Below are 23,599 nucleotides of genomic sequence, written 5' to 3' on the forward strand. Positions count from 1 at the left end.
TTTTATCTTATCAGAGCCTCCAGTAAAAAATAGGCTTTTTTTTTCCCCTTAAGTTTAGCCCATTTTCAGTGACATTTGTTTTATTAAGGTCTTGGCTTCCTGCAAGACTCCGGACTTTGTGTTGTGGCTGACAAGCTGAACTTCATACGCTATCTCTCCCATTTCCGCTGTGTGCACCGAGGGGCAGATTTTGCCAAGATGCGGACCACCACAGTACGCAGGCTGCTGCCGGAGTCCTGGGGTTTCCTCTGCCCCGTGCACACCCCCGACGGGGAGCCCTGTGGTCTGATGAACCACTTAACCGCCATATGTGAGGTTGTCACACAGTTTGTGTATACAGCATCTATTCCAGCTTTGCTCTGCAACTTGGGTAGGTGGTGTACAGCAGTCTTGTCTTGTTTGCTTGTGTGGGTTTTAACAGGTGCAAAGCTATTAAGTTGTGCTTCTTTGGGGGTTGAGCAGAGAATTCTTGTAAGGGTGATGGGTGGAAACACTGTGGATAACCTGTGACATTTTGTAAAGCACTTGCTGTCTTCAGAAGGTGTTGATGGCTCATGGAAGAGTGTTCTTTATTTTATTAGAGTCGATTCTTGGTATTTGCAGTACTTCTGTAAAGTCACCACTGGCACTGAATTAGCAGATACTGAGCCGTTGTTCCTGGGGAAACAAAAGATTAGGTTCCTGTGAGCCTCTTGTCACAGCGTTTTCATCAGCTGGTACATAGTCTTGCTTTATGTGTGTTTCTGTTTAAAGACGCCTTATTTAATGTATATTGTTGATTCATTAATATTGAGCTCTCAGCCAACAGCACTGTAACGATAAGCTTATCTAACACGTGTTTCCATAAGGCTCAGCACGGCCTCGTGCTTAGGAACCAGCACTTTCACACTGTGCTTGAAGGCCATTATAAACAGCAGAATCACCAACAAAAGCAAAAGATGCAAAAAACATGGCACTGAACAGAGTGCGGGAAGGACCTTGTTTACAGTATGAGCTGAAACAGCGCGTCACCTGATTTGACCTCAGCTGGGAACACGTGTATCCGGCGATTCAGAATTTTCACTGCGTGTCCTCAAATGATCAAAAAAGCGCCACTAGTATTGATATCGGGGTTACAAATAAATCTTAGCAAGTAGGCGAATTTGTGATATGTGAACAATGAGGATCAAATGTAATTAGATTTTTGGGAAAAAGTTAATATGTTTACATGGCTCAGAAATCAAAATACAAAAGGTGTACAGGGAAAAGCCTCCCTTAAACCCCTGTCCCCCTGCTACTCTCCTCACTGGCAATTAAAGACAGTAGATTTGCGGGGTCCTTGCTGAAATGATTTAGATATTTACTCAGGCAATACAAAAACATTCCGCTTTAGAGACAAGATGACTAGATAGCTAAAATGATGAAGCACTTGTTGAATCTGGAGGGAAAGTTAAGTGTTGGGAAAAGCATCCCGATGTGATCATTCCGTTTCCTTACTTCACCAGGTGTCACTCCAGTTGATGGAGCTCCACAGAGGCCGTACAGCGAGTGCTACCCTGTCCTGCTGGACGGTGTCATGGTTGGCTGGGTGGATAAGGAGCTTGTTCCTGGCATTGCCGATTCTCTCCGACATTTTAAGGTGATCTTGAGTCTCTGTGAATTGTTCTGTCCTTCCGTCTTAGGTTTTCAGTCATTTTCTAGTTGTTGAGGGAGCCCCAGGGCATTCTCGAGTGTCAAGGGGTCTGGAGGTCAGAAGCTAATTACAAAAGTGCCCATACATTCCCTCTGGTGGCAGCGTCTTGCCTTGTACTGACCTCATCAGTTATGGTCAGTGACAGGTATTTGCTCCATGCGTCATGTGGGATCTTAGTTCCCCAACCAGGGATCGAACCCGTGCTCCCTTCATTGGGAGCACAGAGTCTTAACCACTGGACCACCAGGGAAGTCCCTTGAAATACATTTTTTAAAAGTCAAGTAGAATGACATTCTTTGAATAAACTAATCTTTAAAATTTCTTCCTAATAAGAGTCTTTGTTGCTTAGATAATGGCCATTAGTTTGGCAGTAGGACGAATTTGTAGTATACACTCTGTCCTGTTTAGTTGTTTTTGCCCCATGTGCTTTATCATTTGTATGCTTTTTCTAAATACTGTGTACATCTTAGTTCTGAACGTTTGAGAGCAGTGTACAGATATGTCCCCTTTTCCATGAAGATTTTCGTGTATATATTCTAAGAACAAGGATGTTCTCTTCATTAACCACAGTGCACTTACCAAAATTAGGGAAGGTCAGGTTGGTGGAATCCACAGCTGATATTCAGATTATTCCATTATGTCTTGAATAATGTCCTTTATAGCTAGTTTTTTTCTTCCTTGTCTGGGACCAAGTCCAGAATCATGTGTTACATGTAGTTGGCCGTTTCTTCTCCTTTAATCTGGAACAGTTCCTCAGCCTTTAATGTCTGACTTTTTTTTTTTTTTGAAGAGTACAGGCCAGTTTTGTAGACACTCTTGTTTTATGTAGCTTTTTTATGATGAGATTCAGGATATCTTTTCAGGAGGCACTTGATGTTGGCTGGTATTTTGGCTGGTGACATTAACTTTGATCACTTTAAGATTCTCTTCTTTAGATTAAGTCCACTGTACTATTACAATTTTTTTCTGTAATAATAAGTAATATGTAGAGAGAGATTTGGAAGCTCTGTGAAAGCCCTTTTCCTCATCAAATTTTCACCCACTAGTTGATGAATTCTTTGCAAATTTATTACCATTCCATTGATGATTCTTTGCTGAGTTAGTTATTACTGTAATGGTTGCCAAATGGTTGTTTTCTAATGCCATCATTTGTTCTATGTTTATTAGTTCCTATCATGTAAGGTAGAGTTTTCCTGTTTCCATTTATTTATGTGTTCATTTATTAGCATGGATTTATAGATGCTTATTTTATTTCATGAGTGTTCTCTTACTATCACTTATTTTGATGCTCAAATTGTATCAGATTTGGCTAGTGGGAATTACTCTGGACTGGTCCCTGGGTTGTTTTGTAAATATATAGAACAAAATTTATCATTTTAACAGTTTTCAAGTGTACAGTTCAGTGACATTAAGTACATTTGTATTGTTGTGCAACTATCACCATTATCCATCTTCCAAACTTTTTCATCATCCCGAACTGAACCTCTGTACCCATTCAACAGTAACTCCCCATTCCCTCTTTCCCCAGTTTCTAGTAACCACTATTCTACTTTGTTCATGAATTTAACTTTGCTAGGTACCTCGTGTAAGTGGTACATAATAAACCATACAATATTTGTCCTTTAGTGTCTGGCTTATTTCACTTAGCATAATGTTTTCAGAGTTCATCTGTTTTGTAACGTGTTGGAATTTCATTCCTTTTTATGGCTGAATAATAGTCCTGTGTGTGTGTGTGTGTGTGTGTGTCACACACAGTTCTTTTGGTTGTATACTTAGAAGTGGAATTGCTGAATCATATGGTAATTCTCTGTTTAATTTTTTGGCATCCATGGAGGAAAAAATTGTTTTTCCCCTTAGACGTATTAAGTGTATTATATTAATTCATTCCCTAACAATGATCATTCTCTAATAATAATGATGAGTAATGAGCCTTAAATTCCTGGAATAAATCCCACTTGGTCATTATTTTAATACTTAATAAATACTACTACTTCCTTAAAGACTAATATTTTATTTAAGATTTTTTATAATCAACATTTACAAATTTCTGCTTTATAAAAAGAATTAGAAAGTTTTCCTTAGTTTTCAGTGCTCTGAAACAGTTTGTGCAGCATTGGGTCATCTGGTCTTAGGTCTTCTAGAATTCACCCGTGAAATCATCCAGCTCTAGTGCTTTCTTTGGGGATAGCTCCTTGATACCTTTATTTCTAATATAGAAGTTGGTCTTTAATCTTTTCATCTCTGTTGAGGCCTGTTCTGGTAACCTGGATTTTATTCATTTCATCTTGGTTTCAGAGAGATATGCAAAGCGACCCATGGTTTTAAAATTTTGTTCCAATAGTTTTTTTCCCCCTTTGCCATTTTTTACTCAATATATTCATCCCCTCCTTTTGATTAGATCAAGTAGTGGGTACTGTTAATTTAAGAACTGAGATTTTTTTTTTTTTTTTTTTTTTTTAAGGTTTGAGAACACCCCAAACTCTTAGGAAGTTAGATGGACTGGGAGTAATTTTAATTTTTATTTATTTATTTATTGGCTGTGTTGGGTTTTCGTTTCTGTGTGAGGGCTTTCTCTAGTTGTGGCAAGCGGGGGCCACTCTTCATTGTGGTGCGCGGGCCTCTCACTATCACAGCCTCTCTTGTTGCGGAGCACAGGCTCCAGACGCACAGGCTCAGTAGTTGTGGCTCACGGGCCTAGTTGCTCCGCGGCATGTGGGATCTTCCCAGACCAGGGCTCGAACCCGTGTCCTCTGCATTGGCAGGCGGATTCTCAACCACTGCACCACCAGGGAAGCCCAGAACTGAGAATTTTTTGATTTATTAATTTGAACGTTTTTCTGTACTCTGCCTCATTAATTTCAGATTTTACTTTGTTTGATTTCTTGTACTTTTTTTGTTTTGTTGTTTGCTTTTGAGCTAAGAATTAATTCATTTATTTTCATTCTTTCATTTTATTGATAATTTAACTGTGAATCGCCATAAGTTCTGCTGTACTGGTTTTGTTATTTTTTCACATTTCTGTAATTTTAGTTCGTATATCTCTTTTCACCCAGGAGTTCATAGAAGGTTTCTTTGCTTGTTTTTTGTTTTTTAATTCCCAGGTGGAAGGACCTTTTCACTGAATACATTTTAAAATAACACCAGTAATCTGTATATTATTTATTTATTTATTTATTTATTGTTTTGGTATTTATTTATTTGGCTGCGCCGGGTCTTAGTCGAGGCACACGGGATCTTCGTTGCGGCATGTGACCTTTTGCGGCATGTGACCTCTTACTTGGGGCATGTGGAATCTAGTTCCCTGACCAGGGATTGAACCTGGGCCCTCTGCAGTGGGAGCACAGAGTCTTAGCCACTGGACCACCAGGGAAGTCCCCAGTAATCTATGTTTTAGACATCAGAGGATAGAATTTCATTTAGTATGTCTACACACACATTCTTGGTTTATCTTTTCCCCAGTCTCAGTTGTACGCAGTTTGCCTGATGCTGGGACTGAGCCCCCAAGAAAGTAGGGCTTTTGCCAACTCTGGATATGGGGCGAATGGCCATCTGTGTGGGGTTGAGACTGGCAGGGCACTAGGTTTGTTACCTGCAAAACTGATTTAATTCTAAAGATGTTGCTTTTCATATTTGATCTGCTTCTCCACTATACCCACCTCCTGGGTGGTAGGGGAGATAGATGTAAAATACTTCATTTATTCTTTTTTTTTTTTAATTTTTATTTATTTATTTATTTTTGGCTGTGTTGGGTCTTCGTTTCTGTGCAAGGGCTTTCTCTACTTGTGGCAAGTGGGGACCACTCTTCATCGCAGTGTGCGGGCCTCTCACCACCGCGGCCTCTCTTGTTGCAGAGCACAGGCTCCAGTCGCGCAGGCTCAGTAGTTGTGGCTCACGGGCCTAGTTGCTCCGCGGCATGTGGGATCTTCCCAGACCAGGGCTCGAACCCGTGTCCCCTGCATTGGCGGGTAGATTCTCAACCACTGCGCCACCAGGGAAGCCCACTTCATTTCTTCTTAATTGAACTCTTTTTTTTTTTAATTGAAAACAGGTTTTGAGAGAAAAAAGAATTCCTCCCTGGATGGAGGTGGTCCTGATCCCAATGACAGGAAAACCAAGTCTGTACCCAGGATTGTACCTTTTTACCACTCCTTGTAGACTGGTGCGGCCTGTGCAGAACTTGGAATTGGGCAAAGAAGAACTAATTGGAACTATGGAACAGGTACATAGACTATGTGTGATTGTATAGTATGCAACTTTCAGAGACTTAGTAACTATTTCTTTTTTAAAAGTATTACTGTTATAATTACAGTTGGGGCATTTGAGAGAAAGTCAAAGCTTATTTTCTGCCTCTTCTGTGACCAGCATGAAGCAGTTTTCATGCTCATCAAACTTGAGAGAGGGTTGGCAGTCGCATTACTTGCCTTTCCCATCCCGCTCAACACGTTCCTTGGCAGCCAGCTCTGCCTCGGGTGGTGAGACTGAAACATTCCGTTAGAATCACTCTCAATCTTTGCCTACATTTCTGCAGTTGCAAAACTCTGGGCTTTGTGCTACTTTAAAAAAAATTTCCTCCTTCCTATCTCCCTTCACAATTGGACAAGGGTAGATTTAGAATGAAGTGTGTAAGGCGTGTGGTATTTCTAACTGTGGATCCCTTCAGTGTTCATGATGCTGGGTGAGAAGTTTTTCTTTCAAGCCTGTGAGAACTGAACTCTGAGAGAGAGAGCTAATACGTGTCAGCAGTCACAGTTATTTTGTGCCCTGAACTTCCTCGTCCTTCCTCTTTTCCAGATCTTCATGAACGTTGCTGTCTTTGAGGATGAGGTTTTGGCTGGAGTTACCACCCACCAGGAGCTCTTCCCTCACAGCCTGCTGAGTGTAATCGCCAGCTTCATCCCTTTCTCTGATCACAACCAGAGTCCGAGAAACATGTACCAGTGCCAGATGGGTAAGGTGGAGGGGAAGGTGGTGGTAGTCACAGAAGAAAAGGGATTGTATTTTTTTTTTTTTTTTTTGGCTGCGTTGGGTCTTCATTGCTGCGCGCAGGCTTTCTCTAGTTGCAGCGAGTGGGGGCTACTCTTCGTTGCAATGCGCAGGTTTCTCATTGTGGTGGCTTCTCTTGTTGTGGAGCACAGGCTCTAGGCTTATGGGCTCAGTAGTTGTGGCGCATGGGCTTAGTTGCTCCACAGCATGTGGGATCTTCCCGGACCAGGGCTTAAACCCGTGTCCCCTGCATTGGGAGGCAGATTCTTAACCACCGTGCCACCAGGGAAGTCCCTTAAATCTGTTTTAAAAAATTAAATCTGTATGGTTTTCTGCCATTATTTCTAAAACTATTGCTTCTGCCTCATTCTCTCATCTCCTGAGACTTCAGTTATGCATCATATATGTTATGCCTTTTAGTATTGTCCCATAAGCCACTGGATTTTTGTTCTCTTTTTTCAATCTTTTTTTCTTCTTCAGATTGGATCATTTTTATTGATCTATCATGTTCACTGTCATCTAGTGCATTTTTATTTCAGAAACTTAATTTTTTAGCTTAGAGCTTCCATTTGTTTCAATTTTATAGTTTCTGTTTTATCTGAGAGTCTTATCTTCATTCATCGTGAACATATTTTCCATTACATGAGCATAGTTATAACAGGTATTTTTAAATCATTGTCTGCCAATTCCAACATTTGGGTCATCTCAGGATCAGTCTCCATTGATTGATTGCATTTTTCTTGAGTCTTGGGCATGTTTTCCTGTTTCTTTGTACGTCTAATAATATTGGACTGGATTGTGGACGGAAAATATGTTGTAAAGACTAGATTCTATTCTGTTCCTCGGAAGAGGGCTGGTTTTTAGATTACTGGCAGCTAGCTGAGCAGCTGTTGAAGTGCACGCTTTAGCCTTAGGTAGGCTGCTCATGTCTGTCCCACCACACATAGTGCTGGATGGAGTCCACCAAAGATTTGGACTCAAGTTTATATGCAGAATGTAAGCCTCCCCCTTTATGGTTCTCTCCTTTCTGAAATTTCCCCCCTTACATTTCCAATTGCTGTCATGCTCTGAACTCTGTTCCTTGATTCTTCAAGCCAATAAGACTGTGGGTTTCGAGCTTTAGCCACTACACTGACTGAGCCATCAGGCAAAAAATTAAAAACAAGAAACAAGACATTAAAAACTGAAAAAACTGGAAATTCACTCTGAAGTTCCTTTTGTCCAAATGTTAATCCCTCTCTAATTTCTATTTTTTATTACATTTCAGTGCTTTCAGGTAGTGTGTATATGTATGCAGTTGATTTTCTTTTCTGGATTTTATACTTACATGTTGGGGGTGATATTGTAGGAGTAGCTCTCTATACTGGAAACTGGAAGTCTCCCTTTTTTAAAAAAATTCCCCTGTGTATATATTATTTTAGTTTTTAAAATCATTTTGTTTTGAATTGATTCCCTGTACTGTAAGGTAATAGTACAAAGAAGCGTCTTACCTGCCCCCTGTACCTACCTCACTATGCACAATTTACAAATACCAACATCTTACTGTGTCTGTGTGTCTGTGTGTAAGAAAGTAATCTAATTAGATAATAGTTTCTGTCACTCCATCTCTCCCCCCAGTAGTAGTAATATCCTGTAGTTTGTATATATCCTTTACATCCCCTTTTTATGCTTTTATTATATTACATGTGCGTCCATAAACTAGGTCTAGAATTGTTTGGGCTGTGTGGCAAATGTACATGAATGCATCATATTAAATGTCATTCTGTACTTTTTCTCATTCAGCATTGTTTTCATGGGTCACGTTGATACGCATTTGTCTACTTCATTTTCACCCCAAGTATTAGTCTGTAGTAAACATAACCAGCATGATTAATTTATTTATTCATTCCCCTATGATGAATATTTAGTTTCCAATTTTATATGTCACCTTTATAATCAAGGAGGAAAAACCGAAATGCTAATTTTTTTCCCTTTGTAGGTAAGCAGACTATGGGCTTTCCACTCCTCACTTTTCAAGCCCGGTCAGATAATAAACTGTATCGTCTTCAGACTCCACAAAGCCCTTTAGTGAGACCATACATGTATGATTATTATGACATGGATAACTATCCAATTGGGACAAATGCCATTGTTGCTGTTATTTCTTACACTGGCTATGATATGGAAGATGCCATGGTAAGTTTTACCAAGAGATGTAGTTCCATCCTTTTTCGTTTTTAACTTTTTTGTTTACCATCAGATCACTGAAGGAGTATTTCTTGCGTGCCCAAGTGCCTAGTATTTGGTGCGTGACTATTCTGTTAAATAGTTAATTCCTGGTCTAAGTTAAAAGTGACAAGCCTTGAGGGGTATCACTAAATATTCATATGCATATAGCCTGCCTATTTGAGTGCATAGTATAAGTAGATGTCAAATGAATGTAAAGTAGTCTTGGAAATATCTACCTTTATATGTGTCTGGATTTTAATAGTTAGCATAGGTGATTTAGGAAATGTGGATAGTTTTAAAATCGAATGCCTAAACCAGTTGTAATTCTAACCGGCTTTATTTTGAAAACTCTCATTTGGTCTCAGTCTCTTAATGATTGACTTCACAGATTGTGAATAAGGCCTCTTGGGAACGAGGCTTTGCCCATGGAAGTGTCTACAAGTCTGAGTGTATAGATCTGTCTGAAAAAATCAAACAAGGAGATGATAGTCTGGTGTTTGGAGTCAAACCTGGTGACCCACGGATTCTGCAGAAGTTGGATGATGACGGATTGCCATTTATTGGAGCACAGCTGCAGTATGGAGATCCATATTACAGCTACCTGAACCTCAACACTGGGGAAAGCTTTGTGACGTACTATAAGTAAGTTCGTGTAACCAGTGCTATTTGTTAAAGGCTGTTTCTCAGTGAGATTGCTGGAGGTCAATGAAAGTTATTTTTCAACAGGAGAATTTTTGGAGGAAATGTAAGTGGTAGCTTAGTTATTAACTGAATGGACATTTCTTAAATGAGACAAAGTTCTGTGGTCTGTTGTACTGCCTTTGTTTTTCTACTTTTCTTGTCAGTCTACTAAAATTGATCAGTTATCTGTGATTTATTTTAAAACTATATTATTCAAACTTGAGCATCTCTCTCAGACATGTTGTTAGTAGTGTTTCCTAGCTAAAATGTTGAGTTCATTATACCTCTTACTAAAAATAAAATTTTTAAGCTTATTTTACAACTGTAAAATTGGTTTCAGTAGTAGGTCTTCAGCTGCCTTTCTTGCTAGTATTCTTTCAGATGAACACACTTCTATAGTGAACATAATCAGTAGCCCTATTCATAAATACTTTTAGGGATACCAGCTCTATTTGTATTTGGAGAATAGAGGTGAGAATAAGTTTTGCAAATATCCTTCATGAAGCACTAAATATATCAGTAAAACTTAGTATCTCTATACATTTTGACATTTTGTCTGGTTTATTTTTTCCTAGGAGTAAAGAAAATTGTATTGTGGATAACATCAAAGTGTGCAGTAATGACACTGGAAATGGCAAATTCAAGTGCGTTTGCATCACGATGAGAGTCCCTCGGAACCCAACTATCGGGGATAAATTTGCCAGTCGTCATGGGCAGAAGGGCATCTTGAGCAGACTGTGGCCAGTTGAGGACATGCCATTCACTGAGAGCGGGATGGTTCCAGACATTCTGTTCAATCCTCATGGTTTTCCATCCCGCATGACCATCGGTATGTTGATTGAGAGTATGGCAGGGAAGTCTGCAGCTCTACATGGCCTCTGCCATGATGCTACGCCCTTCATCTTCTCAGAGGAGAACTCGGCCCTGGAATACTTTGGTGGGATGTTGAAGGCTGCTGGCTACAACTACTATGGCACTGAGAGGTTGTACAGTGGCATCAGTGGGCTAGAGCTGGATGCAGACATCTTCATAGGTGTGGTTTATTACCAACGCTTACGCCACATGGTCTCAGACAAATTCCAAGTTAGGACAACAGGAGCCAGAGACAAAGTCACTAACCAGCCTATCGGGGGAAGAAATGTCCAGGGTGGAATCCGTTTTGGGGAGATGGAGCGGGATGCTCTTTTAGCTCATGGTACGTCTTTTCTCCTTCACGACCGGCTCTTCAACTGCTCGGATCGGTCTGTAGCCCACGTGTGTGTGAAGTGTGGTAGTTTGCTCTCCCCGCTGTTGGAGAAGCCGCCCCCATCGTGGTCCGCCATGCGCAACAGGAAGTACAACTGTACTCTGTGTAATCGCAGTGACACCATCGACACTGTTTCTGTGCCTTACGTCTTTCGGTATTTTGTAGCTGAACTGGCAGCTATGAACATCAAAGTGAAACTGGATATCGTTTAACTTGAGGCTGGCCTTTTGGGTCAAGATTGCTATCAGATTAAAACAAAATGTAACTTTAGTTCACTGAAGCTGTTAATAGTTACTCTGGAGTTTTTCAAGGTTAAGAGTTCTCAACCAAAACCTGGCAACTAAGAATGCAGAGTTTATGAGTTGCTCTGGTATAGTAACTACTGAAGATGATTTTCAGTATATTTGTTGTTCTTTAAAAATGATACACTGATAAATAGGATATTCAGGGAAAAGTCTTTCCACCCCCAGGTTCTTCATATCCTGCTTTCAGCAGGCAGTGACTGTCAAACATTTATTTGTCCATGTAGAGCAGAGCAGTCCAATATAAATAAACAATGTAAGCCATACATATGTAATTTTGTATTTTCTTGAAGTAAAAACAAAGGTAGAAAATTTTTTAACAGCTTTTTTGAAGTGTAATGGTTATACCAAAAAATGCACATATTTAATGTATATAATTTGGTGGGTTTGAACATATGCATACACTTGTGAATGATCACCACAATCATGGTAATAAATGTCACCTCCAAAAGTTTCCTTGTGCTCCTTTGGGTTGTTGTTTCTGTTTTGTTTCTTGGTGTTTTTATGGTAAGAACACTGAACTTGATATCTACCCTATGGACTATGGATAGAACACAGATGAATATATCGCCCCATAAAAACAGCTGTTCAAAAGATTGATATGTGTCTCTAGAAACTGGGTCTTGGTATAACAAAAAATAATGTATTATTTATTGAAGGAAAGAGCAATAAAACTGAGTGGTATGTGCAACATGTCTATGAGTGAATGGCTGCTAAAACACATAGAAAAATACAACTCAAGACTGAATTCTATATGTGACTAGAACAAAAATGTATCTACAAAGAGCTATACTCAACACGGAATGATACGAAGTATATCTATGAATGGACAGTTTGTATAAAACAAAATTATCTACTCAAAGGAAATACCTGAACATAAGAATGAATGGTATTTTTTAGAATAAACTATTGTAGAATGGGAAAAACTATACACACAATTATATGCTGTGTATCTCTATGAATGGAATGTCGGCAGAACAATAATATATTAACATAAGACATTTCCATGTACATAATTGAATTATACTTTTATATCTCCCTGAATGAAGAGTTTATGAATCTAAATGAATGTAACTACTGAAAGGAAGGATTTATACACAAAAGAGAATGATGCAAAATATATCTATACATGGAATGTTGGTAGAAAACAGAAACCAAAGAAGGTGTCTACAGAAAGAAAACACCTATATACAATGCATATTGTGAATCCCTGGAATAAAATGTGGTTAGAATGGAAAGGAATATATCTACTCAAAGAAAAGTGGTGTACACAACACTGAATGATAGGTTACTTATCTCTGAGTTGAATGTTGGTATAACAACAACGAGTATCTAATGAGTGATGTGTTTTTATCTATAAGTGAAGTGTTTGTGAACACAAATGATGTATCTGGAGTATGAGAATATGAGCAATTGTACCTATTAAAAGGAAGGATTTAGAAATGAGCCTGAAAGGTTTTCCCCTGTGCATGGATTGCTGGCAGAACAAATGGGTGTCTGCTGAAACAAACTGCCATATGCAGCACTGAATGATGATTTGTATCTCTGTGAATGGAGTGTTGGTGAACCCAAATGAATGTATTTACTCAAGTAAGAATGGTATATACAAGATCTGTGTGTGTGTGTGTGAAATTCATGTGTAAATATATATAGATATATAATCTCAAATGAAGAATAGGAGAACAAGCAAAAAATCTAAAAGGAAAAATATACTCAAAAGATTGAATTAATGTTATGCAACTCTATGAAAAGCGTAGAAAAATATCTTCAATGGGAAGATAGAGCTAAACGTAAAACTGAATAAGTTACTTATAATCATGAATAAAGTGCTGCATAATTAAAGAATTTATTATGAGTACCTTAAATGAAAGAAGTAAATACACAATTGAATGACAGATTTTGGTTCCTGGCAGTACCCATCCCTGGGTCCTGCCAGAAGTCAGACCTCCAGGCCCAGCCCACTCGGAGACAAAGACAAATCTATGGGGTAGATTCACAGCACTCAATCCCTCTGGCAGTCAAGATACGAGCTTGCTTTTATCTACGTTCCTAATGAGAAGCCACTTGTGACTCCTTCCCATCTGTCTTGTGGTAAAAGAGGCCACGTCACAGGATTGCAATGATGTGTCTACTAGCCGAGGAGGGCCAAGGACTGCCGGCAACCACCAGAAGCTGGAAACAGGCCTGGAACAGATTCTCCCAGTCTCCTGAAGGAATCAACCTGCCAGCACCTTGATTCTGGACTTCTGGCCTGAACTGTGAGAGAACACATTTCTGCCTACCTAGTTTGTGGTAGACTGTTCAACAACCTCAGGAAACTTACCCAGCCGAAGCGCAGTGCCTGGTGGAGCACACCGTTGAATAGCATGGGCTGTAAATGTGAAATTTAGGTACCTCCCTTGGGATCAGTGAGGGGCAGGTGAAGGGGCCCAGACTGGCTGTCAGAGAACCAAACAACCTAATTAACCCTTCCCATGCTTCCTTTTTCCTTCCCATGAGGTGCCAAGTTCTGTTTGAAACATCGAATGCACTTTAAAGGCAAAGCAGAGGGAATTCCCTGGCGGTCCAGTGGTTAGGACTCTGCACTTTCACCGGCAAGGGCCCAGGTTCAATCCCTGGTTAGGGAACTAAGATCTTGCAAGCCTTGCAGCACGGCCAAAAAAAAAGAAAAAAAAAAAAAAAAAAAGGGCAATGCCCTGCATCTGTGACCGGTTTCTGTGCGCCTCCTTTGGCCTCCTTTTGGCCCACAGCTCTGGAGGACCTGGAGAAAGGAGTTGGGCACTGGGACCCATTCATCAGCTGCAGCTTGTGAAACTGCACCTCTTCTAAGCCTCGCACCCCGTGAACCTGCAGCGGGTAACGAAGGCCCGGGAAGTGCTGAGGAGGGGGTCAGGCCCACGGGAGCCCCAGCAGCTCCCAGCCCAGTGCGTGAGGAAAGGAGTTGCCCTGGGTGGGTGGCCAAGGTCTTGTCTAAGACTGGTCCCCAGGAGGGAGCTGCTCCCCTGCTCCCAGGGGGCAGAAGAGTCCGAGTCCGGCCTCACGAGGGCACCGCGTCCTCCTTTCACCTGCAGCGTGTCCGCCATCACTCAGGAAGGCTGTTTCTGTAGCTTCTCTAGGACACAGCCACAGCTTCCACCTCTTCCCCAAATCCTCCCCTGCCCAGCACCTTAATACAGGCTTGAGAGCACGGCAGGAACCTACAGGTATAGCCTCCTCCAGGCCTCCCGGCCCTGCCTAGACTGGCAAACGGCTGGAATCCAGAAGCTGGAGTCGAGGATGGAATTTTTTTTTTTGTCTGCATCGGCTCTTCGTTGTGGCATGCGGGATCTTTCTGTTGCGGCGCTCGGGCTTCTCTCTTGTTATTATTTATTTTTGGCTGCGTTGGGTCCTCGTTGCTGCGCGTGGGCTTTCTCTAATTGCGGCAAGCAGGGGCTACTCTTCGTTGTGGTGGCTTCTCTTGTTGTGGAGCACGGGCTCTAGGCACGCGGGCTTCAGTAGTTGCATCACACGGGCTCAGCAGTTGTGGTGCACCAGCTTAGCTGCTCTACAGCATGTGGGATCATCCCGGACCAGGGCTCGAACCCATGTCCCCTGCATTGGCAGGCAGATTCTTAACCACTGCGCCACCAGGGAAGCCCAACCTAAATGAATCTTTAATTCAAGGGTGAGTTGTGTTTTTGTATATCTGTTTTTGAGTGTTTCTGCTTCTAGGACACTCCTCAGAGGGCAGCAATACTAGGACCTCCGTTCTAGATGAACTGGCCTAAAGGAGGGGCTTCCTTTCTGCCTCTCTGGCTTCTCACTGAAGCCTCAAACACTATTATGGGTAGACTTACCTTGGGAAGTGCACTAAAAGCAGAATCCAGGGCCCCACTCACCATCTCACTCAGTGTATAAGCCAGAGTCCTTATAATTGCCTGTAAGGTCTCACCCATCCAGCCTCCTGCTGCTGCCCTATCTCCCTAATCATTCGCCACGTGGCTTCCTCTACTCCAGCTAAACTGGCCTGTCCTCGTGTTCCTTGAATGTATCCTGCATGTTCCCACCTCAGGTAAGGGCCTTTGCATTGGCTGTTCTCTCTGCCTGGGACACTTGTCCCTGCGGCTCCCTCCCTCACCCTCTTAGGCCTTTGCTCAATGGTACCCTCTCAGGGAGGTCTTCTAAAGTTCTGCACCCAATTCCAAAGGGTGGAGTGTTCCCCACCACCAAGCAATTCTCCAGATACCAGCTGGGTGTCCTATGATTCAATTGAATTCTGATCCTATTGTTACCAAGCTCGGTTCATTTTCCCAACACGCAGCAAGCCAAGCACTGAGATGCCGAGGTTTGCAGCAAAGAGTTTACTCACAAGGCAGCCAAGCGAGGAGATGGCAGAACAAGTCTCAGATCTGCCTCCTCAAAGGGATATTTATGGGATAAAGAAGCAGGGTGGGACTCCCCTGGTGGTGCAGTGGTTAAGAATCCGCCTGCCAATGCAGGGGACACGGGTTCAATCCCTGGTCCGGGAAGATCCCACATGCCATGGAGCAACTAAGCCCACGTGCCACAACTACTGAACTTGTGCTCTAGAGCCTGCGAGCCACAACTACTGAGCCCATGTGCTGCAACTACTGGGGCCTGTGCGCCTAGAGCCCGTGCTCTGCAACAAGAGAAGCCACCGCAATGAGAAGCCCGCGCACCACAATGAAAGAGTAGCCCCCACTTGCCACAACCAGAGAAAGCCCACGCGCAGCAACAAAGACCCAACATAGCCAAAAATAAATAAAATAAAGTAAATAAATTTTTTAAAAAAAGGGTTTTCCCTGGTGGTGCAGTGGCTGAGAATCCGCCTGCTAATGCAGGGGACATGGGTTTGAGCCCTGGTCCGGGAAGATCCCACATGCCACGGAGCAACTAAGTCTGTGCACCAAAACTACTGAGCCTGCGCTCTAGAACCCGCGAACCACAACTACTGAGCCTGCGCGACTGGAGCCCATGCTCCAGAACAAGAGAAGCCACTACAATGAGAAGCCTGTACACCGCAACAAAGAGTAGCCCCTGCTCGCCGCAACTAGAAAGCCCGCACGCAGCAACAAAGACCCAACACAGCCAAAAATAACTAACTAAATAAATTAATTTAAAAAAAAGAAAAGAAGCAGGGTGGCCTTAGGCATGGGGAAGGGGTGGCTGCAGGTAGGGAAAAGTGAGGTGTTCTGCTCAGGCATATCTGAATTACATGCTTCTTCATGAGATCCATGTTCCAAAGATAGTGCAGATCATTAGCATGATCTAAGGGTGGAGTTTCCAGAGCTCTGATATCAAAAAGTCATTCATCCGACACTTGTGCAGGCCCAGTTTTAGGGTCAGTGGTCTCAACCAGTCTTAATGAAATTGAGCGGAGCCCTGCAGGGCCGTCCCAGTTGCAGGCCCCTCCATGTTCCCCCACCTCCGTCTTAGTTTCTCAAGTTTCAGAAAAGAGACTCAAGCAATTAATCACTTAAGAAGGGGCAAAAGCAGGGGAATTCCCTGGCGGTCCAGCGGTTGAGACTCGTGCCATGGCCTGGGTTTGATCCCTAGTCAGGGAACTAAGATCCCACAAGCCACACAGTGCAGCAAACAAACAAGCAAGCAAAAAAGAAGGGGCAAAAGCAGGAACTAAAAGTTCCATCAGAAGGAAGTCACACACCCTGCAGCCCTCAACCCAAATTTTCAATATAAAAACTTTTCCCCCCAAACCATTGGGGAGTTAGGGGTTTTTGAGCACAAGGCACCGTGCTCCTTGCTTGTTCCTGCAGTAAACCTTTCTTTGCTCTGAACTTCGATGTTTCAGTTCATTTAGCCTCACTGTGTGTTGGGCACACAAACTTTTTTAAATTTATTTACTTTATTTACTTATTTTTGGCTATGTTGGGTCTCTTGCTGCACGCGGGTTTTCTCTAGTTGCTGAGAGTGGGGGCTACTCTTTGTTGCGGTGCGCAGGCTTCTCATTGCGGTGGCTTCTCTTGTTGAGGAGCACGGGCTCTAGGCACACGGGCTTCAGTAGTTGTGGCTCGCAGGCTCTAGAGCGCAGGCTCAGTAGTTGTGGCTCACAGGCCTAGTTGCTCTGCGGCATATGGGATCTTCCCGGAGCAGGGCTCAAACCCGTGTCCCCTGCATTGGCAGGTGGATTCTTAACCACTGCGCCACCAGGGAAGCCCCACGCAAACTTTTTTAAAAAGCTGTTTCCTTACCTGCTGTTCTGTAAGACAAGCTCAAGAATTTCTGTTAGTCACCAGTTTCTGTTAACCCACTGGGGCAGAGTTTCCCTATCTACCGAGAGATAGCATCAGATTCCACAGCTTAAGGGCTCAGTCCTACAAGACTGCCTTCCCTTGCCCCCCGTACGCACACACACTTCAGAGGGCAATCCTGAGTCCAGGTCGTCACCTGTGCTTCTGACCAAATGGCTACAGATGGGAGGTTTCAACAGTCCCCTCCTTTTGATCAATTAAATTGCTAGAGCGGCTCACAGAACTCAGAAAAAAACATTTTACTTGCTATATGACCAAGGATATAACTGAGGATATAACTCAGAACAGCCAGATGGAAGAGGTGCATAGGGCAAGGTATGGGGAAAGGGCTTGAATGAAGCTTCCAAGTTCTGCGACAGGCCACTCTCCCGCATCTGCACGTGTTCATCAACCTGGAAGTTCTCCAAACCCCTTCCTTTTGGGTTTTTATGGAGGCTTCATTACATAGGCATGAGTAATTAAATCACTGGCCATATATAATTGATTAAACCTCTGGCCCCTTCCCTCTCCCCAGAAGTCAGGAGGGTGAGACTGAAAGCTCCAACCATCTAATCACAGGGTTGTTTCTCCTAGCAACCAGCCCCCATCCTTAGGTGTGGCCCCAAAGTCACCTCATTAACATAACAAAAGACACCTTTGTTGCTCTCATTTCGTAGGAAATTCCAAGGATTTCAGGCGCTCTGTGCTGAACAGTGGATGAAGACCAAATATATGTTTATTATAATCATATCATCACACCTTCCCTGGACATTCTACCGAGAAAGTTGTCACCCTCTCAACACTTCTCATTCCCTTCCCAGTTTGATCATCCTCTTTAGCATTCATCACTCATTTCGTATATGCTTTTCTTTTATTTTTTTAATTTTTTTTTATAAGTTTGGCAGCAGTGTGGTGGATTGAGTTATGCAGAGAGTGAGAGAGAGACAAGTTAATCAGTTATTTTGATTTCAAACTGAGAAATGATTTTTTTTTTTTTTAATTTATGGCCGTGTTGGGTCTTCGTTTCTGTGCGAGGGCTTACTCTAGTTGCGGCAAGCTGGGGCCACCCTTCATCGCGGTGCGCGGGCCTCTCACTATCGCGGCCTCTCTTGTTGCGGAGCACAGGCTCCAGACGCGCAGGCTCAGTAATTGTGGCTCACGGGCCCAGCCGCTCCACGGCATGTGGGATCTTCCCAGACCAGGGCTCGAACTCGCGTCCCCTGCATTGGCAGGCAGACTCTCAACCACTGCGCCACCAGGGAAGCCCAGTATTTGCTTTTCTTATTTACTGTGATGACTGTTTCTCCCACTAGAATGTTAAGTTCCACGCTGGTACTGTTGAAATCAAACTTTACAGGCTCAAGATAGAGCCAATGCAGCCCTGGGTGCCAGGCCTGCAAACCGAAACTTAGGTAACTTTCATATCCCTGTAATGCTCCACTTGACCAGAAGCACAGTATGTCCAGTTAGCCAATCCCCAAATGCCAAGCCAACTCTGGGCTTATTTCCTTCTTCCTTCTCACCTCAAACAAGGTTGAATATGTGGCCCGAGCCTATCAGATATTTTGTTTCTCTCTTCCTTGTTCTTTATTCTTCATCCTATAAAAGCCTCCTGCCTTCCACCCCATTTTGTGGTTCTCTGGAGACTGTCTGCTTCACTAAGTGTTAAAATTTGTATCACCTGAATTGTCTCCTTTAACTTTGTATCAGTATAAATGTTTGTCTGTTTTAGTCACTGCTGCCTCCCCAGCTGGCAGAACAGTTCCCAGCACATATATGGCACTTAATAAGTATCATATTAGTGTGCGAAATAAAACTCATATTTATGACAAGAAAAAAAAATTTTTTTTTTGGCTGTGTTGGGTCTTTGTTGCTGTGCACGGGCTTCCTCTAGTTGCGGTGAGTGGGGGCTACTCTTCATTGTGGTGCGCGGGCTTCTCATTGCGGTGGCTTCTCGTCACAGAGCACAGGCTCTAGGCATGCGGGCTTCAGTAGCTGCAGCATGTGGGCTCAGTAGTTGTGGCTTGTGGGCTTCAGTAGTTGTGGCTCATGGGCTTAGTTGCTCCGTGACATGTGGGATCTTCCTGGACCAGGGATAGAACCCAGGTCCCCTGCACTGGCAGGCGGATTCTAACCACTGCGCCACCAGGGAAGCCCAAGAAAAATGTGAACATAAAAATTCTTCTCTGCCCTTTGGCCTCCCCTCTCCCCACTGTACTGTGCATTGTGTATCTGCGTTATACATTGACCAAACCTCCCCGCTCAGCAGAAATACCTACTCAACCATAAACAGCAACATTCTCCTAGCATAAACAGACAACTCCTTAAAAAATTACGTTCCTTCTTGATCTTATAAAGGGTCACATGACCCACTGTGATGGTGCTCAAATCTGGAATTATGTAAACTGTCAATAATACATCATTTAATGTACAGCCCTCTGTCTCAAAAAACTTACATAAACTGTGTCTTGACTTCTAAAGGGTGGAACAGTTCTCAGAACTTTCTGAGATGCTCCTCCCAGGTTATTATCCTCAAATTTGGCTCGAATAAAATTTTCCAGGGACTTCCCTGCTGGCACAGTGGGTAAGACTCCACGCTCCCAATGCAGGGGGCCCGGGTTCGATACCTGGTCAGGGAACTAGATCCCTCCTGCATGCCGCAACTCAGAGTCCACATGCCACAACTAAGGAGCCCGCCTGCCGCAACTAAGACCTGGCACAACCTAAATAAATAAATAAATATTTTTTAAGAATAAAATAAAAATGTCCAATTCTCTCTTAGATCAACTGATCAGTTTTTTGTCAACAGTGAATAACTGGATCTCATGTTACTGTCAACAAAAAATTAATCAGTGGTCAATCTAAGACATGGAAAATTTTACTCAAGCCAACCTGAGGGTTATAAAACAGGAGACAGTCTTTCAGGAATTTCTGAGGACTGTTCTGCTTGTTAGAGGTCAAGGCACAGTTATATAAGTTTTTTGAGACAAAGGCTTATGCATCAAAGTAACATATTGACAGTTTACACAGTCCAACAAGGAGAGTAGTGGGTCATTGTGATTGCTTACAGGATTGAGAAACGAATGTTATCTCCTAGGAGTTACTTTGCTGGTGCCAGGAGGAAATAGCTTTTTTTTAATCTTTGTCAAGTAGGCATTTCTGTGTCTTCTTACGGGATCTAGTTGATGTATAATGCAGATGCCCAATGCACAATAAAAGGGAGGGGGTAGTGGCTTAAATGGGCAGAGAGAGAATTTTGTTTTCCTTTTTTTATTTTGAGAATTTTATGTTTAAATATTTTCTTGTCCTGCCTTAAAAACAATTTTATTTCATCATTATCCTCATGCAATCCTATGAGCACGCTGTTTCATTCATTCCACTACTACTCTGCCAGGCCCCATGCTGTGGGGTAGCCAGCAGTGACCATGATACAGATACACAGCCCCTTCTCTCCTGGGCTTCACAGGGCTTTGAAGTAGGCAGAAAATAAGCCAACGCATATATACAATAATAATTGTAACAAGTAATAAACAGAACCAAAATTAAAACAGAGTCGGGAGGTCAGAAGGGGGCGCACTCACACCCTAACACATAACTGAACCCAACAGGAAGAGACTCTTCTTCCCTAGCAAGAACTCAGTCGACGAGACTGTCAGGACTTCGCCAATAAAAAGCCGCTAAACTTCAAACTCCCAATCCCTCCAATGGACTCTTTGTTTATTTACTACAGTCCTCCCAATCTCCTTTTCCCCTCTTTAAAAGAGCTCTCCTCTCCTTGCTAGGCTGGGACCTGCACCTGGCTTGCTATGGTTGCAGACCTGTTAACTGTATTTCTTTACTGATCTCGAATAAACCCACTTTTGCTGGAGAGACAACTGGCAGCCTATTTGTTTTAGGTCAACATAACAAACTCTGATAAGGCTAGAAAGAAAATACAAAGTGCTCCATACCAGGTGCTTTGCATATGTCATCTCAGTTTCTACTCACAAGGAAATCCTGAAACATCTGTTACAAGGAAACTGAAACACAGAGAGAAGTACTCTGTCCGAGCTCTCAGGTTCAAACTCAGATCTGCTTCACTCCAAACCCTAGGGTCACTTGGGTCTCCCTTACCTTTGATTCCTAGAGAGGAAGTTAGTTACACTCTTGAGCCACAGGCCAAAAGGCAACTAGAAGTCTGGAGGCATGAGTGTCAGACGTTTGAAACCCTTCCCTGGAGGAAGCATATTACCTGGATTTTGGGATAAGACTCAGGGGGAGGGCATAGGACAGGTTAAGATTTCACTCTCCCAGGAAGGGAAAACCTGAGAATTTAGTCTACATTTGAAGCCAAAGAGAAGAGATGCTGACGCTGTTCCTTCCTCTCTTCCAGGCTCCATGCTAAAACGCTCACATACACTGTGTCTTATGTGAAGAATTTCACTGCTATCTTCCCCATTTTACAGACGAGCACACTTGCAACCAAGCAGGACCCTTTGGGGCCCTCCCAGAACAAACCTCCTCCCCATGTCCTCTGCCTACCTTCTGTCTGTAGAAACACTTTAGCCTCCTGGGCCTTCCCCGAGTTCCAAAGAGTAAATTTAATCAGAGAAATGAGAAAATGCAGAAAGGAAAACACTCAAACAAGACAAAATAATAATAGTTTAGCCATTAAACAAAGTCAAGGCCCTTTAGCTGCTTCTCAGGGGCTACAGATAATATTCTGAGCCGTGTCCTTTGAGCTGTTTTGCACATACTGAGACCCTCACCAGATGGAGGCACGTAGACCCCAGACTGGTTGGAACCAGAAAGCTGACGATGCTGACTCCCACCAGCCAATGAGAAGAATGTCTGGAGTTGATCACACACGCCACAACCCCGCTCCCTCACCCTGTCTTTAAAAACCTTTCCCTGGGAACTCCCTGGCGGTCCAGTTGTTAGGACTTGGTGCTTTCACTGCCCTGGGCCCGGGTTCAATCCCTGGTCAGGGAACTAAGATCCCTCAAGCTGTGTGTCGTGGCCAAAACAAATAAATAAAAAAATAAAAGAATGACAGAGCCGTTGCAGGTATGAAAAAAACTGGCTAGAACAGATTAGGCCCAAGATGGAGGAAGATTCAACTTGCAGGAGACCTTGAACCTCATTATACACAAGCATATGCAAATGACACGCCCACAGGTGCCAGGACAGTTCTGAGGCTGACCACAGGAGGCCAAAAAGTGGGCAGGGACCCAATTCCTGGAAATCCCCGCCCCTTCCCCTAAGCAGTTAGAATGCTCCTCCCACTTGCCTAAGAAATTACCCAGTAGATAAAAACTAACCACCCCATATTTCCGGGCCACTCTCCCCTTTTGAGATGGATTGCATTCTGCTTACGGAGTGTATCTCTCTAAATAAATCCACTTCTTTCCTATCACTTTGTGTCTCACTGAATTCTTTCGGCAACCAGACAGAAAAAACCTGAGCTTCCTTAAGTCCTGAGACCAGGTGTGCGATCTCCATTAAAAGACAGTGGGTTCGAGTCCAAGCCCATGGGGTCCAGTCCCATCTGAGCTGTGCTGTTTCAGTTCGGTAACATACGGAGACTCCAAGCAACTGTCACTTGCTCACAAATGGCTCTTGTTCCTCTAAGCCACTATGATTAACTACATTTTATGTTCACTTTGGCTCACCCTGGGTCTGGAAAAACCTCTGCACACAAGACAGCAGGACTGACGCTCAGTTATCTGACCAAGGGATACTCACACGGAGCCTCATACCTGAAGACAGCCGAGGAGGCGGAAACGCTGTCATATGATGAAGAATTACAGAGAACTAACTTCCCCAAGGTGGCAGGGAGCCAAGACTAAAACTCACGTCCGTCCTGGCTTCATAATTTATGCCAAGGGGTAGGGGACACGGTCTGGGTGACCCAGGCTGAGTAGACGAGAGGTCCAGGCCTCCTTCTCCTGCTCCCGGGGTGACCCGCTTCCCGCCCGCTCCGCCTCGCGTACAACCAGCGTCCCCAGGGGCTAGTGAGCGCACGCGCAGAGCAGAACGTGCAGAGGGGCATCAGGTATCAGGTTCCGTGTCCGGGCGCCCAGCAGCCCGCAGCCAGAGCGCCCAACCAAGCCGCGAACGGCAGCATGTCGAGGGGTCGCAGCAGCGGCGGCCGCTGGCCACCAGCTCCAGTAAGGCGGCTAAAGGCGCGTGCGACTGCGGCCAAGTACAGCAGCGGCGCACGGCGGCGCCGGACTCCCCTTAGAGCGGAGGTACCGCGATTCTTCCTAGCACTTCCGGT

General features: G+C 43.5%; 1 protein-coding gene and 1 long non-coding RNA gene across 2 annotated transcripts in view; one reads left to right on the forward strand and one right to left on the reverse strand.

The window, feature by feature from the left end:
* The window catches only part of POLR1B (RNA polymerase I subunit B), a 24,733-nt gene extending 13,187 nt beyond the window's left edge, over positions 1-11,546 (forward strand). Inside the window, exons 9-15 of the mRNA XM_007197390.2 lie at positions 89-370; positions 1,485-1,618; positions 5,721-5,891; positions 6,464-6,620; positions 8,634-8,830; positions 9,252-9,505; positions 10,120-11,546. Of these exons, the coding sequence (XP_007197452.2) occupies positions 89-370; positions 1,485-1,618; positions 5,721-5,891; positions 6,464-6,620; positions 8,634-8,830; positions 9,252-9,505; positions 10,120-11,002 (2,078 nt within the window). The 3' untranslated portion in view covers positions 11,003-11,546. The remainder of the gene's footprint in view (positions 1-88; positions 371-1,484; positions 1,619-5,720; positions 5,892-6,463; positions 6,621-8,633; positions 8,831-9,251; positions 9,506-10,119) is intronic.
* On the reverse strand, positions 49-23,597 carry LOC130709366 (uncharacterized). The gene is made up of 2 exons (XR_009009893.1): positions 23,079-23,597; positions 49-657 (listed from the first exon to the last, which is right to left on the reverse strand). It is a non-coding gene; the product is annotated as an uncharacterized LOC130709366 (long non-coding RNA).
* Between the last annotated feature and the right edge of the window lie 2 nt (positions 23,598-23,599).

Source organism: Balaenoptera acutorostrata, chromosome 12 (genome assembly GCF_949987535.1).
Source record: "Balaenoptera acutorostrata chromosome 12, mBalAcu1.1, whole genome shotgun sequence".
Classification (NCBI taxonomy): domain Eukaryota; kingdom Metazoa; phylum Chordata; class Mammalia; order Artiodactyla; family Balaenopteridae; genus Balaenoptera; species Balaenoptera acutorostrata.